This window comes from Micropterus dolomieu, linkage group LG01 (assembly GCF_021292245.1).
Source record: "Micropterus dolomieu isolate WLL.071019.BEF.003 ecotype Adirondacks linkage group LG01, ASM2129224v1, whole genome shotgun sequence".
Classification (NCBI taxonomy): Eukaryota; Metazoa; Chordata; class Actinopteri; order Centrarchiformes; family Centrarchidae; genus Micropterus; species Micropterus dolomieu.
In genome coordinates, this window is record NC_060150.1 from 10902813 (window position 1) to 10922360 (window position 19548).

At 41.9% G+C, this 19548-nt stretch overlaps 1 protein-coding gene across 4 annotated transcripts in view; it reads left to right on the forward strand.

The window, feature by feature from the left end:
- The window catches only part of pard3ba (par-3 family cell polarity regulator beta a), a 168703-nt gene that overhangs the window by 101468 nt on the left and 47687 nt on the right, over nt 1–19548 (forward strand). For all 4 annotated transcript variants that reach the window (XM_046056761.1, XM_046056770.1, XM_046056789.1 and 1 more), the window contains 2 exons: nt 8316–8531; nt 9444–9648. In XM_046056761.1, the coding sequence (XP_045912717.1) occupies nt 8316–8531; nt 9444–9648 (421 nt within the window). The remainder of the gene's footprint in view (nt 1–8315; nt 8532–9443; nt 9649–19548) is intronic.

Here is a 19548-nt window from a genome sequence, read left to right on the forward strand (position 1 = left end):
AGTTTCCTCTACCAAGTCAGCATCTCCTAGGCCCAGCATTTCCTAGTACCTCTGTGTGTTTTGTTAGAGTGAGTGAGTGAGTGTGTGTGTGTGTGTGTGTGTGTGTGTGTGTGTGTGTGAACACCCCGCAGATAGCCAGAAGAGTAATGGAAAGATATACCTTTATTCATCCCTCCATTTTTCTCCCTGAGAGTCTAACATCTCCCCTGGCAGCAGGCTGCCCTCTTACAAAACACCTGGGAGCTGATCCAACATACACACACACATACACACACACTGGGGCTATGAAGAGGATTCAACTGCAATACTGCCCTCTCATACTGTGCTCTTATACTCCTGTATCTACTAGCATTTGCTCATATCTTTTTTTTTCTGCTATATCTTTTTTTCAATGTGCTTTCAGTCTTTTGTATGTTTCATTCCGTGTGTGTTTTCTGATCATCATTTGAAGGCAGCGTGGACTGGTTCAGTGCCGGCCTAGCTAACAGTTAACCCTGCAGCACAGACACCTGTACCATCGCGCTATGTGCCCATTAGTCCCCATTTTTTTCTTTTCTGCACAATAAGACCTTAAATCCAGCCGGCGTCCTGCCAGCACTGAAGCCTCTGCTTTGTTTTCACACTCTTTGTTTGGGTGCTGCGTAAGTCTTCCTCTCGCTGTCATTCGTTCCTTCCCCCTCTCTCTTTTTCACTCCCTCATTCCGCTCTTTATCTACGGCGTGTCGTTGTTGATTTAAGTTGAAAGTCACCATGTTGTGCATATTTAAATTGATTGATCATACTGTGTCTGTAAGGACCATCTGTGTGGGTATGTGTGTGTGTGTTTGTGCTTTCTTGTTTCTTCTGCCTTTATGGATATTGAAAACCTCAATTTTCATTGATCAATTGAAGAATTTGACTCATTTTAAACAGATGTGGAGTGTCATTTTATCCCGTGTAGTTTCTCTTAGTGGAAGACAACCAATTCTGCACCTAGATAAGTCATCGTTGCTCCAAATGATATTCAGTCTAATTGCGTTGGGTAGGGTTATATTGCCTCTGTTCTCCTATGTGTGTTAATACATGTCATACATCCGAGTAGATCAAAGTGGATACATGTCAAGTCACTATTGGCTCTGATCATATTTCATGATTCATAATGGAGGAAGGAGAAAAATGTCTTCTATTTATTTTTTAATTACATTTTGGATTATTTGATTGCTGCTGGTGTAGAGGTGACAGGAAATTAGCAAAGCAAGAAGGGGAGACCATATACATACAAATTTTCTAGCCAGACTGAAATTGTTTAAACTGCTGCCACTGTTAGTGTTCTCTCTGTATTTGGGTTTGTTCGGGCGCATTTTGGTCCAGTCTACTTACCCTCAGGGCTGGGTCTGATTTGCCATGTATCTCTTCCATATCGGGTGTCAAAATTCATTATGCACATCTGATTCAGGTAGGTTTCGGAACAGGTCCAAAATGTTCTAAACATACAGACCTCTAACTTAGGACGCCTCATGAGCAACATGACAGTAAGATCTAAAATATGCTCTCCCTGTGCATCCTGTCTCTCAGCCAAGTCACGGCACGGCCAAAGTGACAATGCTGAAAGACATAAATATCTTGCCTTCTGATTCCTGCATTAAAAAGTTAGGTAGGCAAAGGTGTAGTAGTCAATGAAGGTATTCACAAGTATAGCATTATGCAGGTATGTGTGTGTGAATTTATGCACTCAACAGTTCTCCCTTAATGCATAAGCATTTTTATTTGCCACGCATTTACAAATGGCATGTGTCCCACTCCACATGATTTGGTCCAAGCCTCATCCATACTATGCCAACCCCCCGCACTGCTGTAATCCAGTAGAGGTGAGCAGTAATTATGAAATGGCCTTTTAAGTCCCCTCCAGTTATTAAAGCCATTCATCTAGTTGGAGGCTGAATACATACTGCCCATATGTCCCCATTCTCTCATACATCTAAAGCTAAACCCAATTACTGCCAGAGCAGTGCCTCCCTCCAGCTTCATCCTCTGCCTCTGATATAGCTGAGTGCATTCAAATAGTGATGGAGAGATGCTTAATGATTGGACAGGTCTTTAATTGGAGTGGAGCTTTGATTGGCTATTACATGAATTGGATTTGATTTTACTGGGTATACAGTTGTCTGAAGTGATCCAGTTTGAAGTCAGGTTTGTCGTATGATAAGAAAATAGTTAGAACACGAAGACAGCATTGATGACATTCTGTTCCATCACTGCTGTGCCAAAACATTAGTCACTTATTAAAGGATAAAGCTTTTTCTTATTGTCAACAAACCTCATGAAATACCAAAACCAACAATGAACTGGTGCAACTAACAATTATTGCCCATCTACCCAAAGCCTGATATACAGTATATAATTCCTCTGTGTTCTTCCATTGTTGTTAGAAAATGATTAAAAACACATCAGTGAGCCACACTGTTGCAGACTCACATGTTCTTTCATTTTAATTACACAGAGACTGAAGGTTATTTTGAGTCAATCCCACATCCCACTGTCCTGGTGCTGTAAATACTTGACTAGTACAGGCAAATGTGTATTAATCTGCAGGTGTATAGTGAATAGTCCCCACCAAATGCACCAATGTTAAGTCCTGTTAGAGTGAGAGTACAGTGCCCAGCAGATGTAGGAATTTAGTTAGCCTTTTTTAAATTTATTTATTAACTATACTTTTTTGACCCCTTCTTTAAGGTTTACATCTTCATTAGGAACCAATTGGCTTGGGCCCACAGCCAGAGCAGGGAAGTGTGAAAGTTTTGAGAGACAGACTAACACAGTTTTGGTCTTTTCATGAGATTTTTTTTCTCCATAAGAGAAATATAAAATAATGCCAGTCACATGCGTCATGCCACTCCTGCTTTTTAATTATTAGACCTCTCGCATGTCATCATAGGTTTGCTCCTGTAAAGATTTTAAAGCCTGTGTTCAGTACATTTAATCTAAGGTGGAGCAGCGAAGACTAGTATCAGGGAGATATTTGTGTGTTCTGTCCATTTCTTTGGATAGTTTAAGGAACATAAATTTGTTCATAAAAATTTATTGAGATGAGGTTGTTAATGTCTATTGTAATTAAAGATTTTTAGGGCTCCCATTGAATTAGATAACTTTTATTGAAAACGTGTAACACAAGAGGGGGCCACTCTATCCCTTGTAACTGTGTATTTAATGCTTCTGTTGGATTAAATTCAATAGCCTTTATTGAGATGGGTGACACTGAGGGCACGCTTTCGTTTACAGGTGTGTAGTGTACATGTTTAACTGTATGTGTCATGTGTTTTTATAGGAGAGTGCAGGTCAGGGCCTGTTTTACTGGTCTCCAGAAATACGGCTCTGGGTTTTATTGGCCGGATCTGAGATTAGATACTAGATGGAGAACTAGATACTAGGTGGGTGTGTGGGTGTGTGTGTGGGTGGGTGGGTGTGGTTGTGTGTGTGTCTTACATGCGTGTTTTTAAAAGCATATCTGTGGGTCATGATGTTTGTGTGTCTTCTCTTGAAGAACTATGACCAGGAGCAACAAGCCCCCTTTTCACTGTTGGCTTAAGTGTCTCCTTGGCAACTCACCGTCACCCCTCTCTCACACAAACACACACTTTCTCCGTACCACCACAGTTTTGATGGAGGGGACACTTTCTTGTAACCGTGGCAGCCTTTCAGCCAGTGTGCTGCAAAGCTGCTTGCCGTGGAGCACATTGTAGTCCAGTTGATAGGTAAGAGTTAAGACCCTGCTGAGACACTGGAGGGAGGGGGGGTTCAGCTGTTTGAATGTGTGTGTCTGCTTTTTTTATGTTGTGACTGGAACAACAATGTAACATTTAATATAAATAAGAAAATATCCTATTTAATAGTTTGCTGATACCCCCCCCCGTACTGCACACAGAGTTTGTATGGCAAAACCTATAATTTGGACATTTTTGTTCTTGTGTTCACTGAGTGAAATAATTACAGAGTTGTGTGCAGGCAACTTTTATTCAGAATAGATAGCCTGTGCCAGCTGTGGGAGAAAACACGCACACAGAGTTAAATGCAATTTTTATTTTTTTTAATTATTCACACAAAATATCATAATTGATCATGTTTGGACCCCGTGACATAAAACTAGAGAATAAGTTGTATCAGTGTGCCTCAGTGACAGGTTGCAGGTGTGTCACACTGACTTTTAAGGTACAAAGCAGCAGTATGGAGCAGTGTTAGTCCTTGCGGGGCCTGACAGCGCAGCAGGACCCCAAGGCTACGTTCTAGGCAAAGACTTCACTGCTTGTTGCTCAACACAGACATGTCAGCCTTTGCTGAAGTCACACACACTGAGATGTGTGTGTGACTTCAGCAAAGGCCTAACCCACCTAACCCACACACACTGAGATGTGTGTGTGGGTTAGGTATTTGTGTAGGTGGATATTGAAATGTGCACGTTGTTGTGCATGCATCTACATTATGAAAGCAGGTGTGGGCTTTAGAGTGGATGTTTCTGTGGACACTTTAATCCTTGTGTTTTTAGTGTGAAATGTAAGCACCACTTTAAATTGGTAATTGACAGGTTCTTTGTTTTCTGCAACATTTTTTGGTTTTAAGGATGTTCCTGCACCACGTTTCCCACAAATCACTTGTCTATCCAACGTTGAAAAGTATTGTTTTATAGTAAGTATTTTCCCCCCGCTGTAAATTACCATTCTAAGGTTCTATTTTAACAATGTTGAACTTGAAATGTCCTCTAGTGACAACCAGCGGTGCTTCTTTTGATTCCCTTGTGAAAAAGAAGCACAGAGTTGTTGTATTCTCAACGCCACGGAAAAGAACTTCAAATAAAATGGAGCAAAAAGCTGATTGTCATGGTCACCAATTTCCCAATTCTTCAAATACATAACAAGCTACTTGGAAAAACTAAACACATTGCTAGGGAAATTAACTGAAACTTCGTCATGTGCCTGTATAGTGGCAACAGGGAAAAATAACTGCCCAATCTGGGCTGAGGATGTAAATTACAAGAGGCAAATTATGAGGCATCATCTGCCGTTGCTGTGGAAAAGAAGCTGGTCAGAGATGCTAGTCAGGGCTGTATAAAATGCGGAACGCTTTGTTGTTGAAATTGGGAACAAAACACCACACAACAGCGGCTGAACACATCTAATATACAACCAAAATCCGTAAGTGAACTGGTTTAAAAAAACAAAAACAAAGGTATTATCAGATTTCTTCAAAGAGTAATCTTTAGCTTCACTCAACAGACTTTTAAGCTCCGTAATTGGATGTTTCTTACTGAAATGCACCATGGGAGTTGTACTTGACTTCTCTCCTGATGTTTTTATGAGCACAGACTTTTAAAAAAAACTTTTTATCAAAGAACAAGCAAAGAATAGATATTTTATAACACTTGATTTTTTTTAATGCTTACTCAGCTTATTCAGAGTTTTATGTCCACCCAAGCCTTTGAATTGCTCCAGCTGTCATCACCTTTGCAGAAAATGTTGCTTCTGAAACCTTTACACCCGGAAGAACTCCTCCCACACCGCTACTTGCTACTAGAGCGAGATGAAAAGTAGCAAATCAGAAAATGAAAAGGTGACTTTATTGCTTGATCTTGGATGGACAAATCTTACAGCTGTGAAGGGCATTGCCATCGTCCCGGCCTGTTTGGCTGTTGGGCTGTTTGTCAAATATGTGCACCAGCTTGAATCAGTGGCAATCAGGCAGACGTGATGCGAACGGATCTGTGGGAGCATCTGCTAGCACAGCGGGCAGCGATATGTGATAAACGCTGATTTCACCCTCCATTGGATCGAGCTGGCGATGATAGCCACCTCTCCCCCGCTCATCCATCCTATTAAACCCTCATTATTCATTTACCTCCAGCCTCAACCGCCTGACATGCATGGAATGAGTGCTCTCACAGCCCAACAAACACACACACACACACACACTCGAGCAAAAGTGAATTGTGCTCATATTTTGCCTCCTATTTCATCTAAGGCGGTCAAGGACACACACCACTATCTCATACTGGCAGTTTTTATTTATTTAAAAAATAATTTGGACCAAAATACGCAATTTTGTTGTATACACACACACAGGCCCACGCACTCAGACACACACAGTTTCTCTGTGTATAGTACAGCAGTGTGCTGGCAAGGAGCTTAATTCTATCAGGCTGCGAGCTGGACAGCCGTAATTACATTTGTGACACAAATCCTGCCTCTCAAATTGAGCGTTTTATTCCTGAGCGCTCCCCCCTCTCTATTTATAACCCCTTATTCCCCATAAATCCCACTTCCTCACAGAAAGTCAATTTAGGACTTAAAAGGCAGCAACGCTCCGCTTACTTTTCCCCCTCCTTCGACTCTATCGCCGCTTCAGTTTCACTTCCTCTTTTCCCCCGCTCTACTTTGGAGTTTTGAAGCCTCTGAAATGACAAAAAAAAAAAAAGCATCTTAAGCGGTTAGTGCCATGATGCAGGAAAGTCATCCCTACAGGAAAGTTTCAGAAAGGAAAAAAAAAAGACGCTGCTTGCAACCTGCCTGTAACTTCTTTGAAGAGTGCTTGTCACTCTTTCATTGTGATACAAAACTGGGATGGGTTGGTGTGCAGATTTGTTTCCCCTTCACCACTCTCGGTCACCTGTCCTTCAATTTCTCACACAGCGTGTAGGGAAAGTTCCACTTTGGCATGACATTTACTCTCTTTTCTCCTTTGTCTCATTTTGTCCTCCATTTTTCAGCTCTACTTTTCCTCAAATCTTCCCTTCTCCCAGTGCCACCTCCCCTGCTCGCCGATCCACTGCTGAATCAGCTGTGGCCTTCATCGCTTTCCTGCTTCTCCGTCTCCCCTTTCTTCCTCTCTCGAGTTGGAGGCCATACCTGAGTACAGTATGATGGCAGTTCATTTATTCCCCCTTTGCTTTTGCTTATGCATGAGCTTGTCAGTTCCCATAGTGCTGCTCCTCACCCTTCCCTGTCCTACCCCACCTCATTCATCGTTTCTTTCCCCCTCCTTTATGTTTCTCCTATAGGACTCCAACTTTTGTCAACCCTATTTTCCCCCTCTCTCCTGTGCTCCTGTCTAACTCTCTCTCTCTACATTTCATCTTCATAAAGTAGCTTTCTATTTCTGGCTTTTAAGCTTTTATGAGCTTCATTCCAATAGGCTATATCTATTAGGGAGTTTGAGCCGATGCTGATTGCTCGGATTAAAATTTGGTCAATGATCAATTTATGTATATTTTTATACAATTAAAAATATATTCATTTAACCATTTATTCCATGTAACCATTTAAAAAGTCCATAATGCTGGTCTGTATCCACATCTTTAGATTGTTTTCTTTAATCTTTTCTTTAAGCATATTTTTAACCCCATGCCAATCTTTGTGGCGTTTTTTCTTACAGTGCTAATTGATAGTTTCAGTGCTTTCCCCCCATCTGTTTATTGATTTAAAGGCATAATAAGCAGTAACAAGATAAAGGATTTATTTGAAATTCAGCCGCCGATACAGTCAAAGACCAAACAAAACACAAGACACACAATTGTCTTTATCAGTATGGTGGCATACAGTCCTGTTTCAGCGTTGAAAAGTTGAAATTGTTTTTGACCCGTAAGCCATGGTAAGTAGGTGCCTAGCAGGCGAAGTCAGAAAAGCAGTAAAATTTCATTCCTAAGTTGTGCTGGAACTGTAATGAGAGCATTGATAGTGTTTAGAAAATAGTTTTCAAGGGATGGGTTTAAATTAAACATGTGTGAAAGATTTCTCAAAGTGATTGGCATGTTACAATTTGGGGAAATGCTGCCATAAATTTTGGACATCTTTCATCCTTGGGCCAGTCGACGCATTGCACAACTTTATACTGGATAAGGCCCAATCTGGCACAAATGGACCAAGTATGGACTCATTCCAGTGCACCCACATAACTCATCTGAAATGGCTCGTCCCAGCTTCTGCAGATCTTATAAAAACTGATCTTAACCTCTGTTCAATCTCAGAAGGCATTAAGAGTTAAGACTAAACAAAGTTTAGTGCAGAAACCCTTTAAAGAAGGAAATATTACGGCAGGAGATGAGTACCGGTTTAATGTTTTGCAAGCGGTAGGGTACATTTTACTAAAAGCGTATGATCTCAAAACCCAGAGTCACTTTAACACTTTAAAATCTTTCTGGCTCATTTTATCAGTGGCAGCATATCTCATTTTGGAGCAAAATTCTGTCCTCCTCCATCAAGCATTATTTTCCCTGCCCTCCCTCTCATCCTCTGTTCCACCTCATCGCTCACAGGCCCGCCCACTCTCTTGTGTCTCTTTTGATTTCTCAGAACCTTCAGCTGGTGGAGTGCTGGGCCCAACCCTGGGCCTCTGGAAGTCCAGCTCCCTGGAGAGTCTCCAGACGGCTGTGTCAGAGGCCGAGCAGCGTCGCATACAAGCCCAGGTCCCCTTTCACCGCCCGCGGACGCACATGGTCCGGGGGCGGGGATGCAATGAGAGTTTCCGCAATGCCATCGACAAATCCTATGATGGACCTTCTGAAGATGGTAAGACTTTGACATTAGCATTTTTAAAACGTGGGTTCAGACTTTCCCGTATCTAAAGAGATGTAAAATTGTCAGCTGTAGAACTTTAAAGAATGTCACTGTTGCTATAATATAGGATTCATATAATATTGGACAATGCATCCATTTTAAATTACACTGCCAATGCACATCCCTTAGGCTTTATAAAACACTGGCACTCAAGAAGAGCCCGAGGCCTGCCAAGGGACAGTGCTTAGCCTAAGTACCTTAATGAAATGCTACATGATTTTATCCACTCAGCAATTTAGGGAGAGCAACTTTATATCTTACAGCAGCATATTTTTAATGCTCTACCTTGTGAACCCACAGCCATGTTGGATGTTGAATGTGTGTGTGTCTGTGATTACTGACGAAAATGATCCTCCATGTGAGCGGAAATGAGTTCACGCAGAATGTTGACTTATGATGATTAGAAAAATCTGGAGTGTGAACAATAACCTGTCTAGAGTTTTGTTAGGTGAGAGGTAAGACTATGTCAGTGTTTAGTGACAATAATACTGTTAAATTTAGCGTAGTTCTGCGTTTTAACTGAAATCAAACATACCTATTTAGGCTTTCTCTTGCATTGGCCTTTGCATGTAGGTAAAAATTCGACATAGGCAAGTGGATTTGACTGCCAGTAGAACTCATGCAGGTGTCGAGACTTGCCTCTGGCCACCCCCCTGCACTGGGAAAAAGGCTGCCTAATGGAAAACTAACCAGCTTACTGAACAGATGTCTCAACAGCACAGTGGCATGTACATGCATACTGAATGAAATGATAAATGTAATACATGTCGTTCATTTATGAGTATGTATTCTAGCTGTGCATCCACTGCGAGCTCTGCCATCACACCCTTGTGTCTTACCACATGAACTGTTCATCCTCCTCAGAAGGGGATCTGTCAGAGGAGAGCTCCGGTCATGAAACACCCGCAAGCAACTCCTCTCGCCATGGTTTGGACGCAGAGGATGGGAAGAAGAAGAAGAAAACCAAAGCAAAGAAGAAAGAGAAGAAGACCAAAGGGAAGAAGAAAACAGATGATTCTGTGGAGGATCTGGAGAAGAAGACCAAAAAGAAAGGATTTGGCCTTTTAAGGTAGGAGACCTGAATGTCCTTGATACTTTAACCTCCCTAAAGGTCACCTGTCGTGTGTCAGCAATATCACACATTTAGGTTTTTACTCCAAAAAACATTTTGCCGTTTGTGAGTTTTCTTTAGTTTAAACTTTTGTGCATCAAGGTGACTCTTTGTGATTGGTTAGTCGATGATAAATTAAGCAAAGCAGCTCCAAAGACTGCCGTGCCAGTACCTTGATTCTCTAAACTGAAAAGGTCACCCGCTTAACAAGAAAAATGTGACCTAAAGCAGAGCAGGGAATGAGGCTTATGTTTCATCACTACTCCCAAGCCCCAAGGTCTTTCTGGAAAATCAACAAAAACTGTGATTACTTTTGCTTTTGTATTCTGAACTGAGACTTTCAGAGGAGAATTGGTACTATTGGTTATTTTACTATCATGGTGTTTTGAGATTGGTCAGATTCAGGTTGGGTCAGCTGGTTTTAGAACTCACATTTTTCTAGCGGTGAATGAAACCAAATATCAGATGCATCCCTCCTGTAAACAGAATTTAGGTTTTATGTAGAAAACTGATGGGCAACAGCCTCACCTTGCCCTCCTTTCCCCTGGTTACATTTCAGCAAATTACCCACCAAGCACAGTTTATGGGATGTTGGATTATTGGATATTGGATATGAACACAACCTTCTCTGTAATGGAGTATATCCATTATCTCTCAATCCAAGTCTAAGTCCCACGGACACTGTACCGACCAAAACCGCTTGTCACCCCTTTATCAACATGTCCCCATCGTGATTGTGGTGGTCCAATCCTCCACCGGCAATCCTTATCTATTGGCAGTGACACGATGTGGTTAGTGTATCACTGCACTTCCAACACTTGAGATTCAATTAGGCTGTGGAGAGAGATAGCGCAGGCTGAGCGTTGGCCTACAGATGGCAGATAAGAATCCAATCGGCCACAGTGTCAAGGGCAGTAATGGAAGACATGTTCACATGGTGTGGCTGGTAGTGTAGAGTAGGGCAGGGACGAGAAGGGCGAAATGAAGGACACATACTGTAGAGTTACATCCAGGAGCACATGTGCCAGAAAGGTAAGTGTGTAAACTCCAGTTCACCTGGTGCTTGTTTTCCAACCCATAAAATGTACTCGTCTTGTGACTAGTTCCATTTATTACACACATCAAGCTTCTGCTGTTTCTCTGCAGCAGAAACAGGCAAATATGTAGTAGCTGACACTGCTAGCTGTGTGACAGATTGTGTTTATATGTTTGCAAGGAAATCTCTGCATCTGTACTCCACAAGCACACAGTACCATTTCCTGTTTTTTTTTTTTCATTTCTCTGTTTATATGTTAGAGCTGGGATTTATTCTCCTCTCCCTCTCTATGAGGGTCGTGCCTGCTCTGATTGATTGCGAAAGCGTTACTTACTTGTACAATGATCAAAGAAACTTAATTTAACAGTTGTCTTTGTTAGGCCTGCTCTCAAAAGATTGGTGAGGAGCTGCTAATTTGAGTATCAGGTGGGGTTTTTTCCAGGGTTATTGTACACAACATGACAGCACAGTGTGCTACACAGAATATTTAAATTTATTTATAAACATTTTTTGTCTGTAAATGACCTCACCGTAAACCTATCTATGCACTATTTGACACAAATGTGAATGCTGGCACACCTATGCATGTAGTTACACACACACACCCCTTCTCCTCTTTCTCATTGCAAATTCAATGCCTTTTGAATTGGCAACAATAGCCAGAAACACTCAAAACCAGCCCACCATTCATTCCAAGCACAGACGCTGAGTGCTTCTCTAACTCAACAATAGAACCGAGCCTTGTAAAAAGCTTCCAGATTGTTGCACCACACTCTAGCCTTTTTCTCCCTGGCCTTTATCTGGCTGCCTTGATCGTTATTGAACTTGAAATATGACTTAATTAGCTGGAGTATTGCACGGTTCAATCTAATTGCAGCTCTCAAATGTTATTTTACTCCAATGGCAACATTAGGAAAAGGGCAAATTATAAACATATGACCTCAATTTAACTCTGCAATGATAGTGTGCGCAACAGAAGCTAGCACAACAAATATTGGAATTGGGCCCTGTCCTTTCAGCGGCCATAAATATTTAGTTTAGCTGCGCCAGTATTTGAAGAACAAGTTGTTTTTGGCGGCAGTACGTTGCAAACAGCTGGGTATAAGGTGACCTCTGGAGATCACATATTTGTTGTGGGAACATTTGTTTTTTTGCTCAATCCATTTGTGATCCTCTTTATATGAAGAGCATCATTTCCTAGCTCTACATACAGTATATCCTACCACAGCACGACTGGTGTGTTTTTTTTAAAAGCAATGTAGAGATTGTTTCGTTGTTACATTATTCCCCCTGATGGTATAATGGAAGTTTAAGGTCAAAAATTAGGGATAGGTGATGTAGGAGGGATGATGTATGTGAATAAAAGATCAAAGGTCCTGACACCCATACTATTTATTAATTTATCAAACTTGCTACACTTGCTACAATCAGGGTGCTATGATTTATGCTCAGAGTTCTGGTTGTAATTCAGATGTGACTTGAAGTAGGGCTGGGCAATTGTTAGATATTATCCTCTATACACTTTTAGTGCAATTGCACCATGATGATATGATTATGTTGTGTTATTGTTTTACTAAATTAAGCAATGATCCCAAGCAACCTGCAATTTACATCTAACAAAATGAACTAGTTAGGCTTTTGTTGTTTGCATGAAAAGAGTTTGTTCTGGTGTAATTCCTAATAGTGAACACATTGTGATGTGGAAAAATGCTTGCATTAATATTCTGATAAAACTTGTGAAAGTGCTTTAAGTCCTTAGAAAAAATGAAATGACAATTAGGTAAACTCTCTCTGCTGATGAAGATCATGTGATGATTGAAATTACCAGAACAGCTATAAGTTATACCTTGTGGGAATGGTGTTTTCCCAATTGTGATACTAATTCACACACAAATGTTTTTGTGGCTTGTGGAAATAAGACCACCATCAAATTATACACAGTGTTACTTATGGCTTACAAGTGCTGCATCTTTTGATTTAAGATGTGACTAGTGTCTGAGCGTCCATGTTTTAATTGTGGGCAAGTGATCAGTTGTGTAGAAGTTGTTGGTTGTTGGATATTTCATTTTAGGAATTATGTTTTTAGTGAATTAATCAGGATTTGGTTGGGCTGTGCCGTTCTCTCACTCGGCATGTGTTCCTGTTGCTCTGGAGTCAGATGGCCTGAGATTGTGGCTTTTCCTCTTTTTCATCACCAAGCTCTCAAAGCCCCATTCGCATCTCGTCCCCCTGTTTGCTAAATAAGCCAAGACAAATGGCAGTGCCCTTCAGACTTTCCTCAGTAGAGGTTGACTGCTTGTCTTGTCGGTATTCAGCAGACAGCAGTCAAGTCTTTGCCTGGAACGTAGCCTCGGGGGCCGCGCCACTGACAGACCGCAGAAAGACTAACACTTGAGCTCAGGCTGCTCTGCTGTTTTCTCTCAGTACCGCTGCCACATCCGCATACTCCTTTAGAACAAAGAGGATAACCTGGTCAGGGGTTTCAGATGTCTTTATCAAACAAGGACATTTACATTAAACTCTGTGATTTTAGTTAAACCTTTGGCAACAATATTATTTAATCTAAAAAGTAAAGGCTAGGGTTTCATGTGCTCTATACCACAAAGTGATATTTTTACAAGTTTCTCATCCTTGAGAAGTTGATCGTGGCATTAATTCTAGTGTGCACAGCTTATGCTTGAGCTGTTTTTGTGTGAGGATTAGACATATTATGGTTTGATCCAACATGACTTAATCAGGAGGTCAGGGTTTGAAGGATATAGCTTGTGACTAACATCCTCTGATTGTGTCACCAAGTAAGTATCACTCCCGAGTGACATTCGACATGCCTCTGAACAGTGAAGTAGCGCGTGTGTCGACGTTTATTCTGCTTGCAGATGCACGTGACTCTGGCTTGAGTGTGTGCCACCAATCACTGGGTGTGTCATCACTCAACTGCCCCACCAGCCCTGCTGGGCACTGACACATCCCGTCTGTCCCCGCGTGCCGTCAGTCACTCAGTCAGGATCAATGTTTAGCTGTCGTTATCAGCACACGTCCCACTGTGACAGTGCACCGACACCCCAGCACCACCAAATTAAGGGACATGAAAGCCGGCGTTTTGATCCGCTGTTTACAAATCCACATACAACACGATATATCCTCTCCCCCACTTCTCTGTTTGCAGCGCTGAAGAAATCCGACAAGGAAGCAAGCCAATTAGTGCCGTCCGTTCCGCTCTTATCCTATCGCAGAGCAGCAGGATGTTCAGGGTTGAAAGGTAGTCACTAGTGGGCTGTACTCCACAGAACCAAAGCCTTGTTGTCAAACTGGATGGGCCCACTGCAAGATCATTTCTGATGGATTACTGCTGTTATTGAGCACTCCGCCTCCTCATTTGATGTCCATGAGCCATTGCTCCCTTCCTACTTCCTTCCATCTTTACTTCTTTTCTTCTCGACCTCAGTTGTCCTTCTGCTGTCCTTCTTGTCATCTCTCCACTCTGGCCTCTATATTCTATACTGTTTTTTTCATAATCTGTCTCCATTTCCTTGAATGAGCTATTGATTCAACCAGGCTACGTTAGGGGAAAATGAGCCCTTATGTACTGCTTCAACTCAAGTTCATGATTTTCTACAATTAAGTGTACAAAGTGTGTTTTGTCTTTGTGAGGTCTGTATCGTTGGTTCTGTTGGCAAAATGGAGTACCTTGTGACTTTAAACACATGACACCCGGAATAACATAAAGAAAGGAAAGGAAGGATGGAAGGAAGGATCAACTACTATTTGAACGGGCCCCAGTTGTCAAAAGTGTTGGTAGGCATACCCAAATCCCTCTGACATGTTTGTGTGGGTGTCTTAACGGTGACTCTAAGCTGTGATGGGGGTAAATTGGAGGTGCATTACTTAATCCCAGCGTTGGTTAATGCACTGAAGGTGGATTTTTTTGATCCACCATCTCATCTGGTATTTAAGGGCTGTTAGCTGCACTGATATGGAGTGCAGTCTTCCTGAGAGTATTTATTAATGCTAGTATCCTCATTTTTAAAATATGCATAAGCCCATTCATTTTGCACACAGGACAAACCTATCTCTTGTGGATAAGTATTATCGCTCTGTCTCTCACTCTATTCATCTCTTTATCTTTCCATTAATAATATATGTGAAACCACAAAACACTTTCTTTGCAACACTTGAGATGTATGGAACACACCGCCATGGCTTACTAATCTGGGGAATGTAAAGCCTTTCAGACTTTATTTATTTACTTGTGTATGTTGTATATATTGGCCAGAGGTTGGAGTGATTGAAATGGAGACAGCAGTCCTGCAAACCCCACTGAGGGTTCACTTCTCTTATCTGCTGCTGGTTTTAACCTGCAGTTAGAGGAACCTAGTGTTTGTGTATGCCTGTGTGTGATATACATTGAAAACACAGTGTGAATCAGTGTCTGCATACTGTATGTTGTTTGTGTTTGTATGTTAGTCACTTCCCGTTATTTGAACCCATTATGGCTCTCAAGTTTATCTGCCATTACAGTTCCTAATGCAGTTTTTCCCCAGTTACCCCTAAAATGTGCAGTAACATTAAAATGCTGTTAACAAGAAACAGTCAATCACCCTTCACAGAAAAAAAAATTAGTCTTAAAATGACAGCTATTTCTTTTTTTCTTTTCATAATTCGGATTTGTGCACAATTTGCTCCCTGCAAGACTCCTGCCGCACTAAATATAAAAAGCTGCCAAGTGTTTTTCCAGTCGTTGAAAATGAGCTTTCGCGCTGCAGACGCAGCTTCCTGTACCCGCTATTGAGGCACAATTCTAATTTACAACTTTGCCATGGAGGCAAACAGACATGGGCGCTATCACCGTCGGCAGCCGCCGGAAAAACAAATTAACTTTTTTCCTCCAATTCCACCCTCCATCCAGCGCGATGGGCAGCTTTCCTGAAATGATGTGCGGGTTTATTGGTGTTGATGTGAGCTGTCACTCAAATATCAGAGGGATGGGAAATTGACAGTGGAGATGATTAGGAAATCCTCATGCATATATATCAGCTGATAAAGGGGCAGTCACAACAGGCCTCACGCCTTTTCTCCCCGCCCCTCGCTCTCTCTCTCTCCCCCTCTGTTTCTGTCGCTCTCACTCTCGTCGTAGTTCACACCTTTCCCTTGAAATTCCCCCTTCTCTTCTCACACGAAAGGCTTTTATGTTTCTTGTCTTTCATGCTCTGGCTACACCTGCCTCCCTTCCTCTTCTTCAACCAGAGCGTTTGGCTCAGAGCTCTCTCTTATTTACAGCTCTGGGGTTCAGCGGGGAGGGGAGGGGTAAGGCAAGGATGCCGACTCACTCCTCTGCAGTATGACCGTGAAGTAGCTCCACCAGAGCAGTTGAAGAATTAATTACTTTATTCATAGGCTTCTAAACACCTTGTTGTTTACCTCTTACTTCCCAGGAAGTTTTGGAGTTACAAGGTCTATACTTTTGAATTATACACTTTGTTGTCTAACTTCTTTAGTCATCCAGATTATCAATTATATATCAGTTTTTTATTTTGCTCAATGTTTAATACTGATTTACATCCTCTGGAAGGAGCAATCTGCAAAAAGATAATCACTCGGTAATGTTCTCTAGAGTTTTGCCAGTGATCATTTCACCAGATTGGCTGTCACATATTTCAAACGGCAGAGATCTCATTTAGGAATGAAACTTTTAATTTTTATTTCTACCCATAACGTCTGTGACTCATCCAGCTGGGGAACATGATATCCACATTTGTATAATGAATTATTGCCCATAAGGTAATTATCAAATGAGACAGTGAGCTGAACTTCCATTTGTGTTGATCAGTTTCACGATCCATCAATTCCTATCGAGTTATGACATTTGAATTGACCCTGAGGGACGGACGGTTTGAAGCGCAGACACATTCGTATCGTCCAGACAGCTCAGTGGCATATCGGCCGCCGACTACCCATCACTCACCAGCCAATTAAAGGTATTCATGGCCACAGGAAACAGTCACGACCAATTAGCATTTGATCTTATGCACACACATACACTCAAAGCACGGGGCGCCAGGAAGCGATTACACCTCCAATAGCGGTTATGTCCTGTCCAGTCATCTTCATGCCATGAGTGATGGATGGATTTCCTCTGTCATTTAAGGTCTGCTAATGTCATACACATGCGAGAACACACACACACACCCTGTCTCCCTCTCTACTTGTGTATTTCCTTGCCCCCTTCACGCATCTCCCACTAAAACACACACAGAGCGTGACCTCCACTTTCCAGACGGAGAAGGTTAAGTGTTTCTTGTCTGAGGATGTGTGGAGGGCCGGAGGAGCCAAGAGTCTAACCTTTCCCAGTCTGCCAATGGCTCTCATCTGAAGCCACAGTGACCTAGCCTTTTCCCTCGGCCTCCAGCTAGGAAAATGTGAAGAATTTTGAAAAAGCATATCAGAGTTCACAGATATTTTTAAGCAGTAAATATACCAACACTGTGCGGTTCAGAGTATCAATATTAAAACCTCTAATCTTGCAGGATCCTAAACTATCCAACATGAATTAAAATGCATGTATGCACATCAATTCATGCATTAATAAGCACTGAGCAATAAAGGAAAAAGACACAAAATGCTAATTAAGCCTGCAGTATGCCAAGCAGATTATTTTATTTTATTATCCGCAAACCTCATAGTGAACAGCTTTCACTGAAACTACGTTCTATTGAAGAAATAATACCTGTTTGATATGTACTTTCAGTGAACTGACCCTTTAAATAGGAAATAAACAGCTCCCAGGCCTTTTGGTAATGGGTTTTATACAACTTCTTCAAGTCATTTGTACGACAGTTTATTTAAGTGCATAACATTGAGGATGTCCCTCAGTGTCATCAGAGTGTCTGAAACACTTCAAATGTGTAGGACAGAAGGTGGTGGAGTCCCTGTAGTTATCACCCAGTTACTGATGGTGCTATTGGACTGTATATACTTCATATACTCACACAGAGACAACGTACAAAACCCCCTTCCATAGTGGCAGGGTGTGAGAATGAGGCGTGTAGCCCAGTGGTCTCGTTTAATATTAATGGCTTCCCTGACAGAAGTGAGAAGGGAAGAGAAGAGGAAAGACAAGACAAATTGCCAGGGGCGACAGATTTTGTGTGGAATTGCTAAAATATGCCACACATCAGAATGCAAACAATTAAAGGGAAGCCCATATTTCACCAGGCGGCCCCTGGACGCCGCGGTACTCGAGCAACTCACACTGTCAGATAAAGCTCTCCATTCGTTCGTTCTCTCCCTCCTTTTCTCCCATATTTTGCTTTCCTCCCTGCATCACTTCCTCTTCTCTTCCTTTTGTTCTTCCACTTTTCTCCCTTTTCACGTCTGTTTTTCTGTTTCCCTGTACCTTCTCACTTATTTTTTCCATTCCTTGATCTGAATCTTCCCCCCCTTCTCTTTATGATGCTTTTCCTCCCTCCCTCTTCCCTTTGTCTTCTTCTCTTCCCCCCTTAACTTTCCTGTTGTGTAACATGCAGCCCCACATTCTCTTTCTTTCACTTTCTTATTTACTTCTTATTTACTTCTCTTCCCTCCATCACTCTCACTTTTGTGTGACTGAAGTATCGGTACTCGTGGGACTGGCCAGGCGTTGATTAAGAAAAGCTTTCCATATCTGCTTTCTATTCCCCTCAGAGCAACCTGCTGTGCATTCATACCTGTCTGTCTGCCTCCATCTAGCCTCATCCAGGTGTTAAATTAGTCATTTAAAAAGGAAATTAAAATGACCATTATACTGGCAGCTATGCTTCTATGGCAAGGTGTTGTGAATTTTCTCAAGCAAACATCACTTTATCTAGTTAGAATTTGGTCAGCAAATAAATAAGTAATTATTTCTTTTGACTACACCATGTTCTCCATCCACCTCCTTGCTCTCTCACACTTGCTCCGTGTGTCTGAGGTAATTAGATATCAAAATAAGAACTAACGGATGAATCCCTGCTCGCATCTTCTCCCTTCATTATTAATGTGTTCTAAGTGAAGCTGTTTTAACTACCATCAGTATCTGGTACTTCTTTCTTAGCTGCAGTTTTGGAGTTAGGGCTTTCTGCAAAAAGGCCAGGATTGGCTGATGGTGCTGTCAGTCACAACAGGGGTTTCAGTGACCTAGCTCGACCTTCACGTTGGGTGACAGTGTACTTTGTAGCCTGATCCTCAGTTCCACCAGGAAACCACACCAATTTTAAAGAGCGCTTGTTGTCTATTTTTTGCCGTGAATGTTATTCGGTCTATTTCAAGCCTGAAATATTTTCCGACTAGTCTCACCGTGAAGCAGCGTCGCGTTGCCAGAACAGGAGAAGGAGGCGCCGCGTTACATCACAAATCTCTATAGTGTTAATCTCTCTCTCTCTCTCTCTCTCTCTCTCTCTCTCTCTCTCTCTCTCTCTCTCTGTCTTTGTGTGTCTCCCGTTTCTCTCTCGGTCTTCTCTTTGGTTTGTTTCTCTTTTACCATCCCTCTATCTGTCTCACCTCTTTTCTCTCTGCAAACTCCGCCGGGATATGTGTGCTCCTCTCCAAATACATACAGAGCAATCTAATTACTGCGATAACATTTCTGCTTGGCTGATTAACTGTTCTCCCTGCGCCTCTGAATGCAGCAGCATTGCTTCTATATAGTCCTAAGCTCCTTATTCCTCCCCAGCCGAGCTGCACTTTCACAGGAGCACTGGCTCACCCATCCATCTCTCTTGTTTTCTCTCACTTTTCTTTCTTTCTCTCTTTCTTCTCTGGCTGTTTTATTATTCTAAGTCTCTCGTTTATTCTCCAAGGCAGATAGG